Raw genomic sequence first — 26,478 nt, forward strand, 5'->3', positions numbered from 1 at the left:
TTTTTTCTTTTTAAAAATTTTTTCTTAATGTTTATTTATTTGTGAGAGACAGAGCAGGATTAGGGGAGGGGCAGAGAGAGAAGGAGACACAGAATCTGAAGCAGGCTCTAGGCTCTGAGCTGTCAGCACAGAGCCCTATGCGGGGTTTGAACCCATGAACAGCGAGATCATGAACTGACCTGAGCCGAAGTCAGATACTTAACTGACTGAGCCACCCAAGTGCCCCTGGAATATTTTCAATTTAATTAAACCTATGTAAAATTTATTAACTTTGTCTACCAAAATATATAAAAAGAAATCACAACTGAAAACATTGAGGGGCACCTGGCTGGCTCAGTCAGTGGAGTGTGCGACTCTTGATCTAGCGCTTATAGGTTTGAGTCCTACATTGGGTGTAGCGATTACTTAAAAATAAAATCTTTTTTAAAAGGGAAAATATTGATAGATTTTTTTGACTATATAAATATTTACAGAAAACTGCAACTTCCAGTTAAAGATAGTAAATTGAACACATGTGTTTACTCTCATTAGACATTAGACAGCTGTAACTTAACCTTGTTGGATAGAGAGAAAGAGTCAATAAAGAGCACAAGTCATTTTATATCAAAGAACTGTGGAAAGACTCAGGAATGTGAGGCACTGGGTATCTCTGAAAGTGGGGTGTGAGATGAAGCTGAAAACAAAGATTAGTTGAAAGTCTACAAAAGAAGCAGTTAGAGTTCACAGATTTTTCTCTTATGTAGTATAGTGAAGTGATTATCACTGTCTTACCCTGGGAGAATATTGGAGATTTGCTCTTCAGCAGGAATGAAATAGACATTCTGGTTCTAGAATACCTGAAGGCAGAGATTGAAGATCTGTACAGAAAATGGAGGGTGGATGGAGGGAGAGGCATAGTGAAAATCTGCATACTGAATATGGAGACTTCTGACCCCCCCTTTTTTTTTAAATGTTTTTATTTATTTTTGAGACAGAGACAGAGGATGAGCAGGGGAGGGGCAGAGAGAGAGGGAGACACAGAATCCGAAGCAGGCTCCAGGCTCTGAGCTTTCAGCACAGAGCCCGACGCTGGGCTCGAACTCACGTACTGTGAGATCATGACCTGAGCCAAAGACAGACGCTTAACCAACTGAGCCACCCAGGCGCCCCTGACCCCTTTTCTTAACTCTCAAAATGTTTATGACAAGTTTATGCTCCCTAGACGAGACTGGAAGATTTGCTTTTAGACAGACCGGTCCAAGAGAAAATTCATATGTGCCTCAACTTGCAAATCTTTAGACTAATGATTCTCAACTCTGTCATACCCAACCCCACTTTTTTGTTTTGAACAAATATTTTATAGTACTACTTCATTAACCTGAAATGGAAATGCAAAGATTATATAATCAACTTGCACATACAAATGTAAGAATATCAATATAATACTGTAATATTACAGGGAAGTAAATTTAGAACTAAATTATAACAAAATAGTTACATTTCAAAATGAAAAGGCTTGACATTGACATTGAAAAGGCTTGACAGTGAAGCAGTTAGATATTTGTAGCTGCAGTATCACTGCAAGTGTTGCAGGTACAAAGGCAGGCATATTGATTAGCACCCTAAATTCCATGAATGAGTGGCATTACTGGCAATGACATGATTTTCTGAAATGATGAACTCTTGCTAAAGTTTTCTTCAATTTATATGGTGGTCATATTCATTACAAATTCATGTGTTAAAACTGCAGTTTTTTTGGCACTTATTTATACTAAGGAGTTGGGTTCTGAGTTCATAAGTTTCTCTGTATACATAAATATATGTGGGACATTCTGAAGTTCCACGTAACATAGGCTAGTTCTGTACTTCGAAGAACTAGTTATCCCATGCATTGATAGGAATTTCAGTCTTTGGCTCTTTGTCATAAAATGCCTGTAGTATACCTCACTCATTGTGTTGCCATGCTCATTCATTTATGTATTGACTGTGACTGTTTTTGTGCAACGATGGTAGAGTAGTTAGAACATGTGTGGTACTCTTACCACTTCACACTTTGCTCAGGGCACTGTAAACCACAATGTTGAAGTTAAAACTCAGTAGTGTTTCAAGTCCTCTGAGTATTGCTATACTGGAACTTGTACAGTCCATACTCATCATTTCAAAATAAGGAAAGGAAAATGGATAAATGTCATCCTTTAAAGACATCCTTTAATATTAGACTGTATTATTTTGTTATCAAAATAGATAGCAAAGCATTGTGTTTATTGTTCAGTAATTTTTTGGCTGGGCTAAAAGGATATACATCTTATATAGCCTCATTATTTCCATCTAGCTGTCTCATTGTTACTTTGAATACTCCATGACTAACATTGAAAACCTTGCCTTATCTCCCTCCAAACCTGTTCTGAATCAGTGACTTCTTCATTTATTTGCTAGTGATACCACCATTCTCCTAGATACTGAAGCTCAGAACTTCTAACCTCTTTTTTTTCCTTTCTCATTATTATGTGTGTAGTCAGTTAAAGAAAATTTCTTTAGGGAAATATTTATTGCATTCATCCCTCTTCATTTCTATTTTCTGTTTATGTTCTCACTTCCACCCTAATTTAAACTTCCAATACATGTGATGTTAGTACCTAGTGCTTCAGCCTCTTAACTGATTTCCATGATTCTGTCCTCTCTCTCCTTCATAGAGCCTTCATTGATTTTTATCATATGCTTCCGTACATCCTTTTTATTATAAGTAAATTTCTGCCTTTTAGAGTCTTCACTAATTTCTTAAAGTTTAGTACATGCCACTTTGTTCTTTATTTTATTTTTTAAATTTTACTTCTTAAAAATTCTTTTTGTTTCAAGTTTTTATTTAAATTCTAGTTAGTTGGGGTGCCTGGGTGGCTCAGTGGTTGAGTGTCTGACTTTGGCTCACATCATGATCTCACAGTTCGTGAGTTTGAGCCCCACATTGGGCTCGTTGTTGTCAGCACAGAGCCCACTTGGGATCCTCTGTTCCTCCCCCCCACCTCTGCCCCTCCCCTGGCCACGCTCTCTCTCTCAAAAATGAATATTAAATAAGTTTTAGTTAATATATAGCGTATGTTCTTTATTTTAGTGTCACCTATATAATATTGGCTGAAGCAGTGGCATTCAATATGGATATTTTTATAATAGATCCTCAGTTAAAAAAGGAAAGGGTAGAGGAATGAACAAAACAAAGTGTCTGCCTTCTTGGAACTTATGGTACTGAGGGAAATAGATAATAAATACATAATACACTTTTCATAGTGATCCATACTATGAAAAATAATAAAACAGGATAAGGGGACAGAGATGTGGTATTTTAGGTAGGGTGGTCTTCTCTTAGGAGGTAACCTTTGAGTATGGAACTGAAGGAGTGAGGTAATATGAAGATCAGAGGGAAGAATGTTCCAGAGGGATAAAATATCAAGTGTGAAATCCATGAGGTTAGGAATGAGTTTGGGTGGTTCAAGCATTAAGGCCAGGATGGTCAGAGCAAATCATTGAAGGGAAGAGAGTTAAAGAAGGTAAGGCAACAAGTTGGCCAGGGATCAAATCACATAGGCCTTGTAAATCATCATAGGACATTTTAATTTAGTTGAGTGTTGAAAGGAAGCCATTAGAGAATTCTGAGCAGGGCTTGAAATTATCTAGTTAAAGTTTGCTCTGGCTTCTGCACAGCGAGTAGGCTGTAAAGGAGCCAGAGTGAAAACAAGGAGAACAGTTACAAGGCTATTGCAATGGTCCAAGCTTTAATTGTTTCTTTATAAATGTTACAATATTGGAAACCATCCTAGGTAAATTATACTACCCAATAATAGGCAGAAATCTTCATGTCCTTTCCTAAGTAGAGGATAATCACTGAATTATGATGTTGCTGGGTTACAAACTCCACTGTAATCTAGGGATGGGCAAGCAGGGGGAGTAAAGTGTTCATCTGAAAGACTACATAGTAGAAAAAAAACTCTTTCTACACATTTGAACTCTGACTATATTACATACCTAGAATCATGGATGCAGAATAATAGCTAATATTTGTTTATCACTGCCTATATGACATGACTAGGCACTTTATATTTGATATCATCTATCAGGATAATTTATAAGTCATAGTACAGAAATAGAAGATAATTTTTTTAAAGGGTATTATGAAATCTCAGGCTTGGAAGCTACATGGTCTAGAACATTGTCTAGCCATCCTACCCAGAACTGCTGTAGCGAAAACATCACTGACACTGTAACTCGTGACCACAACTTGTTCTGACAGTACTAGGGACTGAGTGCCAGAAACTCCAGTACTGCCTTGAAGTGCTGGACACCTCCTCCACTCTGCATACTGAAAAATGGACTTCATGCAACCTATATTATCATGTCGCTCCCTTGTTGGTTCAATGGATTAAAGCAGCCATGGAACACATCTTTCTCCCAATTGTGGCTAAAAGTAGCAGTGGAGATTACTGAGAGAAATCTCTCTGAAGCTTTTAAGACCACCAACTATAAGGAAGCGACTAACTCAAAGCAGAGGAATCAGACTAAATCTGCAACAAAGACGAGACATAGCTTAAGAACTGTAACCTGACAAAAGAAATCGCATACCTCTTTTTGGAGGTAAATACATTTCTACTTGAGTCTTTAGAAGTCTGTCATACAGAATGTTCAGTATATGCTCAACAGTACACACACACACACACGAAAGTGTGACCCACAGTGAAAAGAAAACAATCAGTAGAAGCAGACCTAGAGATGAGATGGCTTAGATCTTCTACCTCTTCATCTATGTTGGAGTTACCAGAAAGAGTCTTTCATTTAACCATAATAAAATACTAAACCAGTTAGTAGAAGTAGGCTAGGTATGTGAAGAGATGGAGGGATTTCTGTGGAAGCATGAAAAAAATTTTTAATCAAAAGGATAATAATGACAAAGATACAAGAAGAGAAACTAGCGATCAGGAATTCTAATGAATCTAAACACAAAAATTCTCAACAAAAAAACTAACCAAATCCGACAGCACATTAAAATGTTTATATAGCATTGCCAAGTGGAATTTATCCCAGAAATGTAAAAGGGGATTGAACATAGGACAATCAGTTGATGTAATTCACCACATTAATAGATGGGATAAAAAACACATGATCATCTCAGCTGACATGGAAAAGGCCATTTGACAAAATTTAACAGCCTTTCATTAAATTGTTTTTGTAATTTATTCATTTTTGAGAGAGAGCACATGTGAGTGGGGGCAGGGGCAGACAGAGAGAGAGCGCGCAGAAGAGACACAGAATCCAAAGCAGGCTCCAGGCTCTGAGCTGTCAGTGCAGAGCCCAGTACGGGGCTCAAACACACGAACTGTGAGATCATGACCTGAGCCGAAGTCAGATGCTTAACTGAGCTGCCCAGGTGCCCCAACAGCCTTTCATTAAAAACAAAAACAAAAAAGCCACCAAAAAACCCTAACACTCAACACACTAGGAAAAGGGGAAAATTCCTTACCATGAAAGGTCATTTATGAAAAGCCCACAGCTAACATCATGTTTAATGGTAAAAGACTGAAAGCTAGGGGCACTTGGATGGCTCAGTTGGTTAAGCATCCAACTTGATTTCGGCTCAGGTCATTATCTCATGGTTTGTGAGTTTGAGCCCTGTTTTGGGCTCTGTGCTGACAGTGTGGATTTGGATTCTGCTTTGGATTCTCTCTCTCCCTCTTTCTGTCCTCCTCTACTACTCACTCTCTGCCTCTCTCTCAAATAAATAAATAAACATTAAAAAAAAAAAAAGACTGAGTTAAGATTAGGAACAAGATAAGGAGGCTCACTTTCACCACTCCTGTTAAGCATTTGTGCTAAAAGTCCTAGCCAGAACTATACAATAAAAAGAAATAAAAGGCATTTGAATTGCAAATGAAGAGGTAAAATAGTCTCTATTCATAGATGGCATATTCCTGTACATAGAAAATATCACATCATCCACAATAAAGCTACTAGAGCTAATAAAAGAATTCAACGTTTCAGTAGAAGATCAAAATACAGGTACCATTTGTGGTTCTGTGTACCAGTGATGAACAACTTGAAGAGGAAATTTAAAAGTAATTCTATTTATAGTAGCATCTGAAGGAATTAAATACTTAGGAATATGTTGAACCAAGGAGGTGTCAAGACTTACATGCTGAAAACTATAAAATATTGCTGAGAGAAATAAAAATAGATGGAAACAAGTAAAATAAAAATCAAATGTAAGTACACATAATAAATGGATATCCATGTTCATAGATAGGAAGACTTAACATTAAGCCATCAGTACCCCCCCCCCCAAAGCAATCTAGAGAGTGAGTGCTCCTACCAAAATTCCAACAGCCTTTTTTGTTGAATGGAAAAGCATATTTTCAGATTCATGTGGGATTGCAAGAGGCCTCAAATAAGCAAGACAACACTGAAAAAGAAGAATAAATTTGGAGGGCTTACTCTTCCTAACTTGTAACTTACTACAAAGGTGCAGTGTTTAAAACACTGTGGTATTGGCATACAAACAGAGTGATGAAATAGAATAGAAAGCCCAGAAATAAGCCCTCACACATGGTCAATTCATTTTCTACAGAATGCCAAGACTATTCACTGGGGGAAAGGACAGTCTTTTCAACCAATGGTGCTGGGAAAATTGGCGCTGGGAAAATTGGATATCTACCCAAAAAATAATATAGTTGGACCCTTACCTTACATCATAGACAAAAATACACTCAAAACGGATCAAGGTCCTAAATGTAAGACTTTACTAAAACTAAAAACTCTTAGAAGAAAACATTCAGGGAAGTCTTGACATTGGATTTGGCAGTGCTTTCTCAAGTATGACAACAAAAACACAGGCAACAAGACAAACTAGATAAATTGGACTCCCATGAAAGTTAAAAACTTGTGCATCAAAGGACACCACCAAGAAAGTGAAAAAAACAAAACAAAACCCAACAACCTACAGAATGAAGATATTTGTAAAAATCCTATATCTGCAAGGGATTAATGATTCAGAATATATAAAGAAATTCAATTCAAAACCAGATATACATATATACCCAAATGTAACCCCAAAGAATGAATTTTTTTGTTGTTAAAGCAGTCACTTAACTTGTTTAGAGTCAGTCTGTAAAATCTGTCTCTCTGGTTGGTGGGAGCTCATAGTTTCATTTCAGTTATATTAGCCTTAGACTCCTTGGGATCTGACCTGTTCATGGATGGTTTCCAGGTCAGCCAAAGGACTGGACAAAGTTTATTTGTATAACTTGGAGCTCCCCTTCTCTGGCTGTCTCCTTTCTGGGAGTTCCCTTTTACTCTGAGGGAACTCAGAGTTCCTCAGAGGCTGAAGTTGTCCCAAACTCTGTCCTTGGTTCTTGAGGCCCTTCAAGACTAGATTTTGTATAGGAAATTCAACCACTTTGTAAGGCATGGTCTGTGGCCTTCCCTCAGGTTGAAAGCCTTAAAAACAGGAAACACTGTTTTGTTACAATTCTAGCATGTGTCACTTTGCTTCCAATATATGCTTATATTTGCTCTCCATACTTTGAAGTAGTTCTTTATGTTTGTTCCTGTTTGTCATTGTTACCTGCATAATGGTGGGTCATTTGGGTGCTAGTCAGCATCAGAGTGGACAGGGGAATCTCCCTAAGTGCTATATGTGTACTTCTTCAGGCTCTATTTCTTTTATTTTCCTCCTTTTTTGGTGGTTGCTATTTTTACCTCCAGCACCTCCTGGTCCTACTCCTATATACACATCTTAACCTCAAAAATAGTGAAGGACACCAGAGAAAGTCAAGTAGCTCAGCCTGTTAAGTCAGTTGAAATTTTAAGTTGATAACATATATAATAGGCTTTTTGAGATTTTTTTACTAAAACAAACTTTCTGATTTTAATAGCCTGTTAGAGGACCTTCCTGTACACCCAAGTCTTTTTAAAGTTTACTTGTTTATTTTGAGAGAGAGAGAAAGGGAGAGAGAGATTGATTGAGAACTCAGTGGAGGGGGGGGACGGGGAGAGAGAACCCCAAGCAGGCTCCACGCTGTCAGCATGGAGCCCGACATGGGGCTTGAACCCACAAAATGCAAGATCATGACCCGAGCTAAAATCAAGAGTTGGACACTTAATTAGCCGAGCCACCCAGGTGCCCCCTGTACACCCACGTCTTTTAAGTCTGGGCTGGATGGTTAATGTTGCCTAAAGTACAGAGTCAGTCTGTCCTTCCTTTCTTCCTTATTTCCTTTCTCTCTTTGCAGAGCACGAGTTGGGGAGAGGGCCAGAGGGATAGAGAGATAACCTTCTTTTTTTTTTAACATTTATTTTTGAGAGAGAGAGAGAGAGAGAGAGAGAGTAAACTGGGGGAGGGGCAGAGAAAGAGGGAGACAGAGGATCTGAAGCAGCCTCTGCGCTGACACCAGAGAGCCTGGTATGGGGCTCGAACTCACGAACCATGAGTTGAAGTTGGACACTTAACTGACAGCCACCCAGGCTGAGAGAGTGAGAATCTTAAGCAGGCTCCATACTCAGCCCGGAGCCCGAAACGAGGCTTGATCTCAGAACTCTGGGTCCATGACCTGAGCCGAAATCAAGAGTTGGATGCCCAACCAACTGAGCCACCCAGGCACTTTTTTTTTTTTTTTTTTAAATTTATTGTTAAGTAATCTCTACACCCAACATGGGGCTCAGACTCAATCCCAAGATCAAGAGTTGCAACTCTTCCAACAGAGCCATGTAGGCACCCTTTCCTTGTGGTTTGTCACATTACTCTATAAGAAAGCTTTGCAAAACTTTTATTCCGGATATATATACAAAAAACAAAAAAACCAAAACCCCCTCATTCCTTTGTAACATGCCAGCATTTTACAACTCATAATCTTCTGAAATTTGGAAGATTGTTCACTTATTACATTTTTATTGTTACCTTCTTGAAATAACATTTTGTGTATCAATAATATATGTTACAGATATAATAAACTTCCTGTTGTAAACTTATTATAAATATAATGGATAATGAGTTGTATTTTTGTTTGTTCTTTCTAATTAGCTCCTGGGCTATAATGAAAAGCCGATAAATCTACAGATGTTTATTGGAACAGCAGATGATCGATATTTACGACCTCATGCATTTTACCAGGTGCATCGAATCACTGGGAAGACTGTTGCTACTGCAAGTCAAGAGATAATAATTGCCAGCACAAAGGTTCTGGAAATTCCCCTTCTTCCTGAAAACAATATGTTAGCCAGGTATCTGGAAACATACCCCAAAATGGGCAGTTCTTTTTTTTCCCCTAAAACAACTTTCAGAGAAAAACATACTTCTTTTTATAGTACAGAAATGAATTATTCATGGTTCTAAATTAACAGAATAACATTATGTAAATAATTGTAAGACATTAGCTAAAGTTGGTAGCAGATTTCCAGAAAGGAAATGCACTTCAGCAGAAGTTTATGAACCATGTGGTACCAGCCAAGCATTTTGTTAAATGTTAAAGATAAAAATATATGGACTTTTTGCAAGTAGCTCACAGTCTAATAGGGTAGACAAAAGAACAGTTGCAGTACAATTATTATGATTGTCAAATTTCCTTAAGGAAACTTTTACTGTCTCTAGGCTTACTTGTTTGACTCCTTTCCAAACAAAACGAGGTGGCTAGCTTCTGAATGAGAATGCTTTAGAGTTTTGTTCAGGTTAGGATTATATGTCACAGAAGGAATGCAGTGGCTTAAACAGTCAACGTTTAGTTTGTTATTCCATAAAAGAAATGTACAAATAGGCATTTTTAGGGCTAGCACAGGAACTCCATAAGTCATTGGAGCCCCAAACTCTGTTTTTCTTCTTTGCTGGTCTTTTTTTTTTTTTTTTTTCCAATTAAAAAAAATACTTTTTTTGAGAGAAAGCAAGTGGGGGACGGGCAGAGAGAGAGAGGGTCTGGACAGAGGATCTGAAGCAGGCTCTGTGCTGACAGCATAGAGCTTGAGGCGGGACTGGAATTCATGAACCATGAGATCATGGCCTGAGCTGAAGTCAGACGCTTAACTGAGCCACCCAGGTGCCCCTCTTTGTGTGTGTGTGCGCGTGCGTGTACATTTTGAGAGAGATCAAAAGTGTGTGCACATGTGGGCAGGGGAGGGGCAGATAGAGGAGAGAGAGAATCCCCAGCAGTCTCTGCATTGTTGGCACAGAGCGTGATGTGAGGCTCGATCTCATGAACCTTGAGATCATGACCTGAGCCAAAATCAAGAGTTGGGCACTTCAGCCGAATGAGCCACTCGTGTGCCCCCTCTGCTATTCTTTTTTTTTTTTTTTTATGTTTATTTTTCAGAGACAGAGACAGAGACAGAGAGTGGAGGGGTGGGGGCAGAGAGAGAAGGAGACACAGAATATAAAGGAGGCTCCAGGCTCTGAGCTGTCAGCACAGAGCCCAACGCAGGGCTCAAACTCATAGACCGCGAGATCATGACCTGAGCTGAAGTCAGGCACTCAACTGACTGAGCCACCCAGGTGCCCCCCGCCCCCTTGCTATTCTTAACGTGTGATTTCTGTCCTCAAGATTGTCTCATGTTACAAAATGGCTGCTGGAACTCTAACCATCACAACCATAGTCCCAGAAGGAATAAGGAAAAAGGGCTAAAGAAAACTTCCATCTGAGTTAGCCTCTTTATTTTATTGTGTTGTATTTGTTTATATATATTTTAAAAGTAATAAGCTCTCTGCCCATTGTAGGGCTTGAACTCACAACCTTAAGATCAAGAGTCACATGCTCTACCAACTGAACCAGTCAGGTGCCACAAGTTAGTCTGTCTAATCTGTCTTTATCAAGAGGCTTGTTACAGAAACCTATCTAGCATATCTTATTGTTCATCCTTGTAAATAAGGAAGGTCTGGGATTGTTCTGTTTTGTTTTTACTTGAGCACATTGCTACCTCTAATGATACAGGGATCTATTACTAAGAAAGAAGGGGGAAATAGATATTTATTTAGTAGGCAACTGTTAATCCCATCACAACTAGGTATTTGAAACTTATAGTGAGGTTTATTACAGAAATTGTTTCAAACTACCTTTCTTAAAATGACAGTAACATCTGTCCCAGGCTATTGCAAGAATAGTTATATAAAATTAGATTTTGGTCTCTAGATCTCTTCCTTTAAATTTATACTTAAATAACTTTTTTAGGTAAACTGAATATTGTGATATAATTATATTATTATAAAATAAGAATTGGCTTAAGAACTTACCTTGTTACCTACTTATTACTGGGAAAGACAAGTTAATATTGAGATTAAAAACCTTATTTTTACCTGCTTTGTTCAAATGGGCAGTACAGGAGAACCCAACCCAATAAGTCATCACACAGGGGCTACTACAGAGTTCTTTTAAGGCAAAGCAGATAGCTAGCTGATGGTCTCTACTCTTTTTTTTTTTTTTTTTTTTTTAAGATTATTTATTTATTTTTGAGAGAGAGCCCAGGGGAGGGGCAGAGAGAGAAGGAGAGAGAGAATCCCAAGCAGGCCCCGCAAACTGTCAGCCCAGTGCGGGGCTCGAACTCAGGAGCCACGAGATCATGACCTGAGCTAAAGTCAAGAGTTGGATGCTTAACTGAGCCGTGATGATCTCTACTCTTTTTTTTTTTCTTTTAATGTTTATTTTTGAGAAAGGGGGAGGGGGGATGAATGGGGGAGGGGCAGAGACAGAGACAGAGAAGGAGACACAGAATCTGAAGCAGGCTCCAGCCTCTGAGCTGTCAGCATTGCAGGGCTTGATCTCACGAACTATGAGATCATGACCTGAGCTCAAGTCGGTCGCTCAACCAACTGAGCCACCCAGGCGCCCCAGTGGTCTCTACTCTTAAAATTTCTGTGTTCTCTGATATAGAAAGAACTTTGGAATCTCAACCAATGCTTGTTTCCCACTTGAGCAAAGCTCTTTCTTGAAGAGAACAGTGATCTGCCTCCAGGCATCCATTTGACCCATTTTCTTTTTTTTCTTTTTCTTTCTTTCTTTCTTTCTTTCTTTCTTTCTTTCTTTCTTTCTTTCTTTCAGTTTATTTATTTGGAGTGAGGCAGGGAAAGAGAGAGAGAGAGAGAGAGAGAGAGAGAGAGAGAGAGAGAGAACACACATAAATGAGGGAGGAGCAGGAAGGGAGAGCAAGAATCCTAAGTAGGCTCTGCACTGTCAACATGGAGCCCAGTACGGGGCTCAAACTCACGAACCATGAGATCATGACCTGAGCCAAAGTTTGACGCTTAATGGCCCCTTGACCCATTTTCAAATAAGTGAGGTAGCCAACCATTGAATGAGAAATGCATGCATGTAGGTTTCTTTTACTCTAAGATCTTACTTTTTCATCTAGAATCAAAAGCATAGGAATATACTGGGGCGCCTGGGTGGCTCAGTCACTTAAGCGTCCGACTTTGGCTCAGGTCATGATCTCATGGTTCGTGGGTTCAAGCCCTGAGTCAGGCTCTGTGCTGACAGCTCAGAGAGCCTGGAGCCTACTTCAGATTCTTTGTCTCCCTTTCTCTCTGCCCCTTCCTTCTCATGCTCTGTCTCTCTCAAATATAAATAAACATTAAAAAAAAGCATATGAATATACAGGTAGCTGCAGAGGGGAATTTAAAACTCAGTTTTGAATCATCTTTTTCTAAGAACTCATAAAATTGATCCCTAGGAGATGGTTTATAGGCCACGTTTCCATTCATTCTTCTGGGTGTTCAAAGCACTAGACTTGAATCAAGTTAAATTTAAATAGAAAATCACCAGAAGCTTCTTATACTTCTTAACTTTGTTTGAAGGATAGAATAAGAAATATCCATATGAATAACTCTTCGTAATCTGAAAAACCACTATTAAAGATATTATCTCTTGGTCATTACACACACACACACACACACACACACACACACACACACACACACAGAATCTTTTCAAGTTAAAGGGAAAAGGCTGATGACATGGTAGATTTTGCTTTACCAGACAAGGAGAGACCTGTAAACTTTATCACATTTCCTTTTTGCCTTGGCTTCTGGGAAGTTCGGTCAAGTTCAGGTATAGTAATTTGTATACCCCTAGATTTGGAACATATTTATTTCCTGTTGCTTCTATTTAATTTTTTTTCTGTTTTTCCTTGACCTTATTTGTATTTATGTTGTAAAATGCCTCATCCTTTTAAGTGATGTATAAATCAGTGAATTAAATTAAAAAGAGTACATGAGTTTGTAAGATTTTCAAGAAATTGGGAAAGCTTCATATATCAAATAAGGTGAAAAAATAAAAATAGTAGGATCTGAACATATCTACCTTCTCCTTTTCTCATCTATTAGCACATGAAATAGGTTGTAGTCAGAATTCATGTCCCTTGCCCAACCAGTTCTGGCATATACTGCCTACCTGGATAAATCCAGAAAGGACAAAGCTGCAGAAATATCATTGTTTTTAGTTAACAAATACAACTACTGCTCTCATTCCACCCAGCTTAGAGACACACACACCTGAAGTTTTTCTGGCCATTCAGTATGGATTCCAGTATTTATTGCCTTATCCTACTCATAACTCCTCCCTGTTTTTAAAACTGGATGAAAACGGATGTGGCATTATTATACTCTGATCTAAAATATACTCGTACTTAAAAAAATAAATAAAATATAGTTGTATCTGTAAACAGAATTAATAGTGATTTATTCCTACATGTGTAGTTTTCTTGTTGGTCTGGTCTTATCTTTTCTTGAAATTCATAGGCAGAGCTTTAAGATCGTCATTTCTGATACTCTTCTTCTAACTCTTCTCTTAGAAACTTAGCTCTCTGCTAAAATACCTTCCCTCTCAGCACCTGGCTGGCTCCTCAGTAGAGCACATGACTCTTGATTTTGAGGCCATGAATTTGAGCCCCATGTCCGGGGTAGAGTTTACTTAAATAAAATAAAATACCTTTCCTCAAAACTCAATAAAATGGATGATCTCTGGCATTTCCCCCTAAAGGCTCATTGGCATGTTAGCATGAATAATCACTACTTGATACAATTTGATCAGTACTGCTTTGAGCTAAAGTGCAATTGTTCAATATTAATTAAGTATAATTCATCATCCATAAATGACAAATACTTTCAAGAGTGTTTTCCTTTTTTGGAAATTTCTTCTCCTGTGTCTTTCTGAAGGTGAAAATATTCACCCTTTGGGATTCTTTCTTGTGCTTTACTGGTTCTTAACTTGATAACCTAGTTTTCTAACACATATTGTCCTTTACAGCAACTTCTGTGGCCTCTGGACAGTTGAGCACTAGAGTTGGGACTATTGGTAGATAAGGCAAAGGGATGGATGACAAGTAATACCACAAGAGAGAGTAAACTTTAGGATGTTGATTGCTAGTTTTCCATCTGCTTTATTCTTTCAATATGTGAATAACAAACACATGTTGTAGGTACTGTTTCCTACCCTGATTGTGTGTTAAGCAGCCATACAAGTAATGCATTTTGAAGATAATAAAAAGTTAGACCCTAAATGCCGAAACTTTAATCTTCTATGTGTATTCTTTAAAACTAAAAGAATCTTAGCCTGATGGATTGTTTTTACTAATAAACCTATCACTTGAAAAGTCTAAATATGCTATTAATGACTGATTTAGAGTCCTACAGGTTAATCTTTTCTAGCTTAGTTACTTACATAGAATTAAGGTCTTTTTACTTTGTATTACTTATCTAGTTCTGTAAAAGCACTCCAAAATTTAGTGGCTCAAAGTAATAACTGTTCATTATTTTCATGATTCTTAGGGTTGGCTGGACTCAGCTGGTCTAATTCATGTGGTGTCAGCTGAGATCACTCATGCACCTAAATTCAGCTGGGAGCTCAGCTGGATTTGGAACATACAAGCTGTCTGGGGTGGCTGGAGTAGTTGAGGATTGGCTTGGCCTTTCTCTCCAGCTTCCTGGATGGACTTCATGGTGGCTCAGGGCTCCAAGAGAGCAAAAGAGGCTTAATGTTGGGCTCATAACTTACACTGCATCACTTGGTTACATTCTGTTTGTCAAATCATAAGGCCAGCTTTCACCTCTTAATGGGAAAAGTGGCATGCAGGTGCAAGAATGGGGAATAATTGACAGCCATCTTTTTAGACAATCTACCATACTTACCATTATTACACTTTTGTCATTCAAAACATTTTTAATCTCAGAATTGAAATAGCAATCGTACATCTTTCTTTTTGGACCTTATTTTAGGTAGTGATAGTTCTTCCCTGCCACGTTTAGCTAAGTTGTTGGGAACCATTAAATACCAGTAAGCAAATAAAATGTGTATATTTTTCTCCCTAGTATTGACTGTGCAGGTATTTTGAAACTCCGCAATTCAGATATAGAACTTCGAAAAGGAGAAACTGATATTGGCAGAAAGAATACTAGAGTACGACTTGTATTCCGTGTGCACATCCCACAGCCCAATGGAAAAGTCCTTTCTCTTCAGACAGCTTCCATACCTGTTGAGTGCTGTAAGTGAGCTTGTGATGATGTTTTCAAATTTTGTTTATAATAGGCAATTTCCTATTTTGCTTTTAATGTAATATTTGGATTATAAGTATAAACTGAGGCACAGAGTCTGGATAGCTGATGAGATTTTCTTGTATGGAAATAAGCTATGTGTTTAGGTGGGAGGAATACAGATCTTGGAGTTAGAAAATGGGTTCTCATTATAATTTGACCATAGGTTGTGTGGGACTATAAACACATTCTCTTGACCACAGGTTTTTGTTTTTGTTTTTGTTTTTTTGATGTTTATTTTTGAGAGGGGGGTGGAGGGCCAGAGAGAGTGGGGGACAGAGGATCCAAAGTGGGCTCTGTGCTGACAGCAGAGAGCGTGATGTGGGTCCGGGTATGAGCCCTGAGATCATGACCTCAGGGCTAAGGTTAAGTTGGATACTTAACCAACTGAGCCACCTCGGGGCCCCGTTGACCACAGTTTTTTTTAACCTATAAATGAGGAAGGTGGGCTTGATGACACCTGAGGACAAAATGAAGCTATGATTAAGTATCCCTTGGTCACCTTTGTTTCATTAAAACATGAGCCGCCTTGTTGGAAGATGCCTATCTCTGCAAGCTGACACCTCAGCTAAATAAAGACTTAAAGGATTTTTTTTTTTAAACCATTAACCTGTTTACAACATCAGATTGAGAAAGTGAATGCTTTTTCCCCCTGATTTACAAAGGCAAGAAATGAGAACAGGCCCTAGAACATGTACCTACTTACACCCTGGAGAACTGTGGGCCTCTGGTAGGTTAGCTGGTAGTACTGTAGTATTGAAACTGCTGTTTAGATGTTTAGGGCATAGACTTATAAGTGTTCCAATTCATGTCTTAATTTTGTGTTGGAGGAAACTGAGGCACAAGTGTCTGAAGTACTCCTGCAAGCTTATTTGCTTGTTAGTGACAGAACTGTCCTTAGAACACAGGTTTTCTTAGTACTCTTTCAATTATACCATGTTATTTCTGTTAAACACGTGCATTCTTTATTTGGGATCAAACCTACTGTAGTACCTTTCTGTGCCTCCTTTTGCTATTTATGAAATTGAACTATTACTTTATTATTTCACAGTTAACTGAGAAATCACTGAGTAAATACATAGTAATAGAATTCATTGTAGAAATAGTTTTGTATTTTTAACAGACAATACAGGTACTTACTAAAATTCAAAAAGAATATAGAGTGAAAAGCAAATTTCCAGGTCAACTATTTCCCCTTATTAGAAGCAGCTATTGGGGGGCGCCTGGGTGGCTCATTCAGTTAAGCGTCCTACTTTGGCTCAGGTCATGATCTCACAGTTTGTGGGTTTGAGCCCTGTGTCCGGCTCTGTGCTGACTGCTCAGGGCCTGGAGCCTGCTTTGGATTCTGTGTCTCCCTCTCTGTCTGCCCGTCCTGTGCTCACGTGCGTGCTCTCTCTGTCTCTCTCTCAAAAATAAATGTTGAAAAAAAATTTATAAGCAGCTATCATTGCCAGCGTTTTTATTACCCTGCCAGACTTTTCTATGCCCATATAAGCATATATGCCTCTATTTTTTAGCAAAGTTCATTTAGATAATTTTTCAATTGTTTTGTTTATTTTTGAGAGTGGGGATGGGCAGAGAGAGAAGGGGACAGAGGATCTGAAATGGGCTCTACGCTGACAGCAGAGAACCCGATGTAGGGCTCAAACTCACAAACCATGAGATCATGATCTGAGCAGAAGTGGAAAGCTTAACAGACTGAGTCACCCAGGTGCCCCAGAGTTAATTTAAGTAATTTAAGTTCATAGAGTAGTTTGAGTTTTTGAGATGAAGTTATTCTAAAATGATTTTCTATTTTTTCTTTTAGTTTATTAGATTAATATGTGATTATTGTTGAGAATATAGAAACACAGAATGGAAAAAGAAGAAATGCAGAATGGAACAAGGAATAATAGCAAAATCTTTTGTAATCACTACCCTGTGGTGTAGTCACTATTAACCTTTCTTTGGATTTTCTTTCTTTTTTCTTTTATTGTTTATATGTATATACACACACACACACACACATACATATATGAAGTATCTTCATATATATGAAGGGGAGTGGCAAAGAGAGAGGGAGACACAGAATCCAAAGCAGGCTCTAGGCTCTGAGCTGTCAGCACAGAGCCTAATGCGGGTCTTGAACCCACAGACTGAGATCATGACCTGAGCTGAAGTTGGACACCTAACTGACTGAGCCACCCAGGCTCCCCTGGTGAACGCAGTTTTGCTGTTACTTTGAATGTACCCATGATGGCTAGTTTCCACCATAAATATCTAAAACATGAATTAATGTATTTCCTAGGCCAGCCAGTGCTTGTCTTCATGCCCCTTCTCTGTGAGTCATTTGGAACATAAGTAGGGACATAAGTATTTTCTGAGATCTAGGTTGGTGCTTGATACTTTCCAAGTGATAGTTGGTCCTGAATCCCAGACCCATGTCCTATGAAAGGGTCTATTTTAGCTTTCTCTTTTTTTCATTTTTGTTTATTTTGAGAGAGAGTGAGAGAGCGCAAATGCGTGTGTGCAAGAGGGGTTGGGCAGAGAGAGAAGGAGAGAGGGAATCCCAAGCAGATTTCACGTTGTCATCGCACAGCCCGATGCTGGGCTTGAACTCACGAACCATGAGATCATGACCTGAGTTGAAACCAAGAGTTGGACACTTACCTGACGGAGCCACCCAGGTGCCCCTAGCATTCTCTTTGAATAGAGCATTGATCCCAATTTAAATACATTTTGTGGCTTGGTTTTAAATAGTTGGGAGAAACAAGAGCCACAGTGAACCGAGAGTGTGTGCTTCCTAAAGGCATTCAAGTTTAAATTTCTTTAAAATGTTGTTCTACTCAAACAAAACAGCTGACCCTCAGAGCTACCAGTTTTCCACCCAGGAAGTAGAAAAGTAGACCTATTTTCCAACTGTGAAGAAGAGAGCATAATCCACACTTTTTTTGTTTTAATTCAGAGAAAAACCTAACTATCTAGGCATTTGCAAGAAACCCCTAGAGGACCTAAGCCCTCAAAAGAATTGTAATGTGTAGCTTAAAGCTCAAGCAGTTAAAAAAAAGAAATAAAGAAATAAAGAAAGAGAATCCAGAAATAGGATCTCCACAAAATATAACAACTTGGAATCAGGCAATATCAGAGAAAGGTGGCACCAAGGGTACTGTTTATAAAAGTTGATAATTTAAAGAATGGCTCTGAGGCATTAAAAATTATGTTCACATACCCTAGAAGGAAAAGTGCAGTGCACTGTAGAAACGTTTACTTCCGTTTTTAAAAATTTAGTGTGTACTTCATGTATGCTTCAGTTATTTAGTTATTTGGAAAATTGTCCAGAATGGCATCTTGTTGTCTTGGTGATGATCTAGATATTTTCTTTCTTTTTTATTTAAGAGGATTAAAAAAACATGATTTTTATTTTTGAGAGAGAGCACATGCACTCACATGTGGGAGGGGTTGGGGCAGAGAGAGAGAGAGAGAGAGAGAGCTCGATCCCACAACCGACCGTGAGATCATGACCTGAGCTGACATCAAAAATTGGATGCTTAACCGACTGAGCCACTCAGGCACTCCTGACCTGGATATTTTCTTGATGAAAGAGCTAATTTGTGTTTATCCTTCAGAAACTTGTCTTTTAATTGTATGCAGTATAATTACATATGTTTGGATTAATTTGCTTTTTATAGTTATATTAAATTCATCAATTTTAACAGTTGTAGGGAAGAAATATATTGAAGACTTAAGCTAAAAAGAGGAAAGTGGGTGAAATTAATGTTTTGGAGTCAATATGAAGTTGCAAGCATTGATTAATTTTTCGTCATTGGTTTCTTTACAGTTGTAAGAAAATTATTTAGAAATCACAAATCTAATAAGTCTTATTTTCTAAATGATGTGGTTATTTTAGTGGATTTTGTTACCGTTGTCTTGAATTTTCAAAGCCCAGAGTTTGCTTCTATTTTCATTGTATAGCTTGAATTTGTCATTTACATATGAAAGATTGTAAACTAATATTTTGTTTCTTCTCAACTCCTAAAAAAAAAACAAACAGCTCAGCGGTCTGCTCAAGAACTTCCTCATATTGAGAAGTATAGTATCAACAGTTGTTCTGTAAATGGAGGTCATGAAATGATTGTGACTGGATCTAATTTTCTTCCAGAATCCAAAATCATTTTTCTTGAGAAAGGACAAGGTAATAACATAAGATTTGAGTTGATTGGCTTCAAAATAAGGGGCAAAATGAGTAAAATGAATTATTCCCATGTTTCATGGACAAAAACAAAATAGTTTTTCTAAAGCTACAAACATCATTTACACAGATTTTTTGATAAGCCGTATATTTCTTAAATTTTCCATATAAATGTTAAATTCTCATTAAGGGTATCTCAAAAGTAGAAGAATCCCCAGTATTTCTACTCATATATGTATGTGTATATATATATATATATATATATATATATACACACACACACTCAAGAGAATTGATGATGTGTTGCACAGAAAACTTACAGCAACATTATTCATAATAGCCAAAAACTGGAAACAACCCAAACAATCATCAATTGTTACATGGCTAAACAAAATGGGGATGTCCATACAATGAGATATTATTCAACCATAAAAAAGAATAAAGTACTGATTCATAACACAACATGAATGAACCTTGAAAACATGCTAAGTGAAAGGATTCAGCACACAACATCCAAAATCAGCAATCCATAGAGACAAAGTGGATTAGTGGTTGCCAGGGTTGGAGGGAGGGATCAGTGGAGAGTGACTGCTGATGGGCACAGGGTTTCTGGAATTAGATAATGATGGTGGTTGTACAGTTCTGTGAATATACTGAAAACTTCTTGATTATATAATTTAAAAGGGTGAATTTTATGTATTTTATATATAAATATATAAATTATATCTTCATTTTTGTAAGTGTAGAAGAATCCTATGTGTTTCAGGGTGTTTAAGACCTTTCTGAGCGTATTTAATACATTTTTTCATCTATTATTCCTTCTCATTTTTTAAACATTTTTAAAATTGTGAAATACCTTTTTATGAGAATAATATAAGAGATACCCACACACCTGACGCCCAGTTGAAGAAGTAAGACATTTATCTCTGAAAGGCCTTTTGATGTCCCTTCCCAAATGGATCCCACTCCTAAGTCAATCCATGCTTTTCTTTATAGTTTTATGCGTTTTCTCTGGTTTTGGGCTATGTATATAACATTTCATGTATTCTTCTGAAAATTGCTTTTTTTTGGAAGTCAACATTAATGTTTTAAGATCGATCCACGTAACAGAAGATCATTCACTTTTACTACTATATAGCTTCACTGTATGAACGTGCTACAATTTATTATCTGCTCTCCTACTGGACTTTTGGGCTGTGTCTAGTTTTTGGCATTACCAAACAATAGCTAATAGTGTGACCATGAACATTTTGGTTCTTATCACCTGGTAGACATAGGTAAGAATGTCATAATTTTTAAATTTTGTTAATCTGGTAGATGTAAAATGTATCTTGAACTTTGGATTTGAATTTTCCTCATCTTATTGAGGTGATTATTAGTCATTCATGTTTCCTTTTTTGTGTTATGTCTTTATGTTTTTGTCCACTTTTTCCCATTGAATCAGTTTTCATTTTCTTACTACCTTATAGTATTCTTTATGTATTCTGGATGTCAAAGCAAGTTGGGAAAGTGCCTCATTTTTTCCCACTTACCAAGTGTGTGCCCTGTAATTTCACCTTCCTTTGAACATGTGGCTGAGCTCATCTCTGAAACCTTCTGGGCTGGGGGCTTTGTGGTACTATTAATTTCTGATATAATTCTTTTCAGAGGTATCGGACCATTTAAGTAGGTATGGGCCATTTCATAGGTATGGGACCATTTCTTCTTGAGTTAATTTTCATGATTTTTATTTTTCCAGGTAAATAGAAAAACACACTCTGTGTTTCTCCTTTACTCTCATAGTGTTACCACACTCAAAACACTTCTGACACCAGATGTGTGGGTTTCCCATATATCAGCTGATTCTTTGATATGAGCTGGGTTGGGTGTTCTGAATGAGGTCAGTTCTGACACTTAACTGGAGTTAGTGCAGACCCCACAAGTTAAGGGCTCAGTCCCTTAAGACTGCCCGCCACTTGAAATGACAATCAAAAGTAATAGATGCCCAGGTACCCACTTCTGTCTGGCTTGGCTGCAAATCAGAGGCTCCCATGACTCACTTCTTGGTTTTGATCATTTGGTAAAGCGGCTCACAGAACTAAGGGAAACACTTAGGTACCATTACCAGTTTGTTACATAATAGAGGATATCAGAGGGTACAGATGAACATCGAGATGAAAGAGATACATGGAATAAGGTATGTGGGAAGGGGGTATGAAGCGTCTGTGTCCTCTATAGACATTGCCCCTGTCCCAGCCACCTCCATGTGGTCAGCAACCCAAAAGCTCCTTGAACTCTACTGCATTTGGAATTTTCATGGAGGCTTCACACAGGTTTGATTGACTGTTCCATTTCCAGCCCTCTTCCTTCTCTGGAGAACAGGGGTAGAACTGAAAGTCTTTCTAGTGACCAGCCTCCATCCAGGAGCCTACTAAGAATCACCTCCTTAGAACAAAAGATAGTCTTATCACAGGAAATTCCAAGGGATTTAGGACTTCTGTGTGTCATAACTGGGGTCAAAGACCAAGTATAAAAACAAAAGGTACTCCTAGTGTTCTTCTTACCACTTGGAAATTACAAGAATTTTAGGAGCTTTATACCAGGAGCCAGAGGCAGAGATCAATATATATTTTCCCTATTATTTCACACTAGGATTTTATTTATTTCACCCAAGTTCTCAAATTTGTTGACATTTATTTGCTTATAATACTCTATTTCTGCATTTGAATTATGTCCCCTCCCTTTTTATAGAGGGAGCAAGCGCACATGCGGGCAGGAGAGGGGGGAGAGGCAGAGAGGGAGAGAGAGAGAAACAGTCCCAATCAGTCTCCTTGCTGTCAGCGTGGAACCTGACCTGGGGCTTGATCACGACCCTAGGGTCATGACCTGAGCTGAAATCAACTGTTGGGTGCTCAACTGACTGAACCACCAGGCACCCCTGGAATTCTATCCCTTTTAAAAAATTTATTCCTGCTATTATTTATTTGTGCCATCTCTGGTTTTTTAGTCAGTGTTTCCATAGTACTTTGGCTTTATTGGTCCTTTAAGTTGTGTATTTGTTTTCTGTTTCCAAGTGTCTGTATTTTTTTTCTTTTCGCTTTTTTTCTTTTCTTTTCTTTTCTTTTCTTTTCTTTTCTTTTCTTTTCTTTTCTTTTCTTTTCTTTTTTTTTAATGTATTTATTTTTGGGAGAGAGAGCATGAGCTGGGGGAGGGGCAGAGAGAGGGAGACCCAGAATCTGAAGCAGGCTCCAGGCTCCAAGTTGTCAGCACAGAGTCCCACGCGGGGCTCAAACTCACAAACTATGAGATCATGACTTGAGCTGAAGGTGGACGCTTAACCGACTGAGCCACCCAGGTGCCCCAATATGTTTCTTTTTCTTTTTTTTTGGTTTGTTTGTTTTTATTTATTTTTGAGACAGAGAGAAACAGAGCAGGGGAGGGGCAGAGAAAGAGGGAGACACAGAATCAGAAGCAGGCTCCAGGCTCTGAGCTGTCAGCACAGAGCCTGACGCACGGCTCGAACTCACGGACTGTGAGACCATGACCTGAGCTGAAGTCGGACACCCAACCGACTGAGCCACCCAGGCGCCCCTGTTTCTTTTTCTTAAATGGTAATCTCATTTGTTTTTTATCCTTTTGAAACTTACAGATTTAAGGCTATACATTGCTTTCATTGCCTATCTCTTATGATTTTATTACCTCTTTTTTCACCGAATACATTTTCTTGGAGTTTAGGTAAGTTTAAATCTTTTCATACTAAACCATTTCCTTTCCCTTGACTCTGTCAACCTCATAAGCTGTTGTTTTATTTTGTTTTCATTTATCATCCAGCCTCTCAAGTAATCTGTCAACTACCATCTGCCATTTCCTTACCTGCTATGTACTCTTTTGACTTCCAGTATATTGAAATCATAACCTAAAAATTTGACACTCAGCTACCCACCCTCCTCCTTGACATTCTTTTCTTTCTTGACCTTTGTGTGATTGTACTCACCTGGTTTTTGGCGCATTTTTAAATGTCTCCACTGTTTTGTTTTGTTTTTTTTAATCAGTTTTTCTGGCCCTTAAAAATAGATGTTTCCCAAGGTTCTGTGGTTCAGCTTTCTTTTCATTATATTCCCTCATTCTAGGAAATTTCATCAGCTGGTCAAATCTTTGTCTATAACTACATTATTTCTTTCAAACTTCTGACATGTGTTTTATTCTTTTGTTTTTGTTTTTTGTTTGTTTTAAATAGGCTCCATGCTCAATGTGGGGCTTGAACTTACAAACCTGAGATTAAGAGTCGCATGCTCTACCAACTGAGCCAGCTGGAAGCCCCGTAACACGCACTTTAAAGTACCCACTGAGGGACGCCTGGGTGGCTCAATTGGTTAAGCGTCTGACATCAGCTCAGGTCATAATCTCATGAGATTTACATCGGGTTCTCTGCTGTCAGTGCAGAGCCTGCTTCATATCCTCTGTCCCCCTCTCTCTACACTTACCCTCCCTCTCAAATAAACAAACATTAAAAAAAATTCATTTGTGCCTGAATATAATAAATATGTATGTATATAATGCAGTTTCATTATAGAATTCATTTAACTAGAGCTTTACCTTTAAGAACTTTTGTCTTAATACAATTACTGGTTTCAGATGAGATTGCATTTTGTGACTATGTAACTCCCATTCTGAAAGCACCTTCAGTAATCTCTTCATATTTTAAGGCCCTTCATGTGGCATTTAGGTCACAATCTTTTGCCTTTCTTTTCAGCCTCATTTCTTATTTTTCCCTACCTCATACTTTTTACTCCATCAACACAGCTGCTTATGGTTTCCTCTGTCGTGTAGTTTCTTGCCATCTTGGCTTTGCTTGTGCTCTTAGGCCTAGACCAACCTTCCACCCATATCACTTGAGTTCTACCTTCTTTTTCAGCCTCAGTTCAAGAACTCAGGAAGCCTTCCTTGTCTCTTATCCTTATGCCAAGAGTAGGGTAAAGACCCTGAACTCTGTCTTCTTGGCGTATCTAGAGTACACCTTTATTAGTCATTGAAACCACCACGATTTATTATGATGAACTGTTTTTATTTGCCTTTCATAGACTGAAGGTAAGAGTATCTTATCTTCACTATCTCAGTAACCCAAAGTGCCTGGCATGTCAGGACCCAACAAATGATTGTTGAACTAAGCTATATTTCTTTGTAGACATAGCATTTGTCTCTAGTGTCTGTTATACACAGGGTTAGCTATTATCTATTTATTGGACTGAAAAATGAGAGTCACAATTTAGAAGGCATTGGATTGAGTCTTTTCTGATGTTTTCACAGACCAGATGAAGAAGTCCTGCAAGCTGTGAAGATACTTATATGGGTTTAGTCAATGGGCAGATGCTCATGACTTACAAAGAATGCTTTAGAGTACTGAACATCAGACTGGAGTAAGAGCTATAGTAGCAGTTGGGGTTCTCCCCAGGTGACAATTCACTTGGGATGAAGAGACAGAAAATGTGCTGGCCAGATCTTTAGGTGACACAAATCTGGAAAGTCTAGCAAATATATTCAAAGACTGTCAGTATTTAAGAGTCCCATGCTCTACCGACTGAGCTAGCCGGGCGCCTAAAGACTGTCAGTATTGAAAAAGATCCTGGCAAACCAAGTCTTGTAGGGAGAAGTTAACCTAAGAAGGGTTGGGGGAAAAACCAGGTAAGTGCAGCGTGGGAGTTTGAACTTAGCAGTAGGAAGTGTAGTAGACTGAGGGAATCTTGCTGACCACACACTAAGTGTAAGGCAGCATGGTGCAGCTACCCCAAAACTTTTTTTTTAATGTTTTTATATTTGAGAAAGAGCAAGTGGGGAGGGGCATAGAGAGAGGGGGACAGAGGATCTAAAGTGGGCTCTGTACTGGCAGCAGAGAGCCCAATGCAAGGCTCGAACTCACGAACTGCGAGATCATGACCTGAACTGAAGTCCATGCTCCACTGACTGAGCCACCCAGGCACACCTACCCCAGAAAACTTTTATTAACAGACTCAGCATCTTCACATAAAGTGGAAATAAGAGCCTTAGTCACTCTGTACCATGCTGTGTCATTTCCCACCTGGGCTATTCAGTTCTGGGCTTGATGCATTTGGAGAGAGATGTTCACACTGGAGGGGTGTTCATAGAAGAGTGGGCAGGAAGGCTAAATATTGTGTAAGATGTAAATGCAGAACTGGGGGTGTTAATCAGTAGAAGTAGACACATGTAAACATAGCTGGGCTTTTTTTTTTTTTTTTTTTTTTTTTGAGAGAGTGCGTGTGAGTGGGGGGCAGGGAGAGAAGGGAACAGAGGATCGTAAGCAGGCTCTGTGTTGACAACAGCAAGCCTGATGTGGGGCTCGAACTCATGAACCCTGAGATCATGACCTGAGCCAAAGTTGGATGCTCAATTGACTGAGCCACCCGGGGCCCCCAAACATAGCTGTTTTTAAACATCTTAAATACTGTCTCAGAAAACCACTCAAAATATTTTGGATTGGGGGGCTGCAAAGAGTAGTTCTTAAACCAGTGGTGGGATACTGGAAGGAGGCAGATTTCATCTGTCCTGAAGGGCTTTCGAACAGCAATTGTCCAAAGATCAAATGGGTTACTTGGTGAGAGAGTGAGTTTCCCATTACCTAAGGCATACAAGCAGGAGCTGGCTACCACTTGGTGAAGGTGCTCTCAGAGGATTTACCAACATAAATAAACTGTGAGGCCTGCTAACTAAGGCAGCCCAAAGTCTTTCTCCCCATTTTTTCTCATGGGTACACATTTTATTTTCATAATGGAAGTCATTGAGGAAAAGATTCCCT

The 26,478-nt window shown here is 38.6% G+C and overlaps 1 protein-coding gene across 4 annotated transcripts in view; it reads left to right on the forward strand.

Annotated features, from left to right (window-relative positions):
• Positions 1 to 26,478, forward strand: part of NFATC3 (nuclear factor of activated T cells 3) — a 136,792-nt gene that overhangs the window by 65,115 nt on the left and 45,199 nt on the right. For all 4 annotated transcript variants that reach the window (XM_042969390.1, XM_042969392.1, XM_042969389.1 and 1 more), the window contains 3 exons: positions 9,038 to 9,237; positions 15,299 to 15,471; positions 19,551 to 19,691. In XM_042969390.1, coding sequence (XP_042825324.1) covers positions 9,038 to 9,237; positions 15,299 to 15,471; positions 19,551 to 19,691 — 514 coding nt within the window. The remainder of the gene's footprint in view (positions 1 to 9,037; positions 9,238 to 15,298; positions 15,472 to 19,550; positions 19,692 to 26,478) is intronic.

This window comes from Panthera tigris, chromosome E2, assembly GCF_018350195.1.
Source record: "Panthera tigris isolate Pti1 chromosome E2, P.tigris_Pti1_mat1.1, whole genome shotgun sequence".
In the NCBI taxonomy this organism is placed as follows: Eukaryota; Metazoa; Chordata; class Mammalia; order Carnivora; family Felidae; genus Panthera; species Panthera tigris.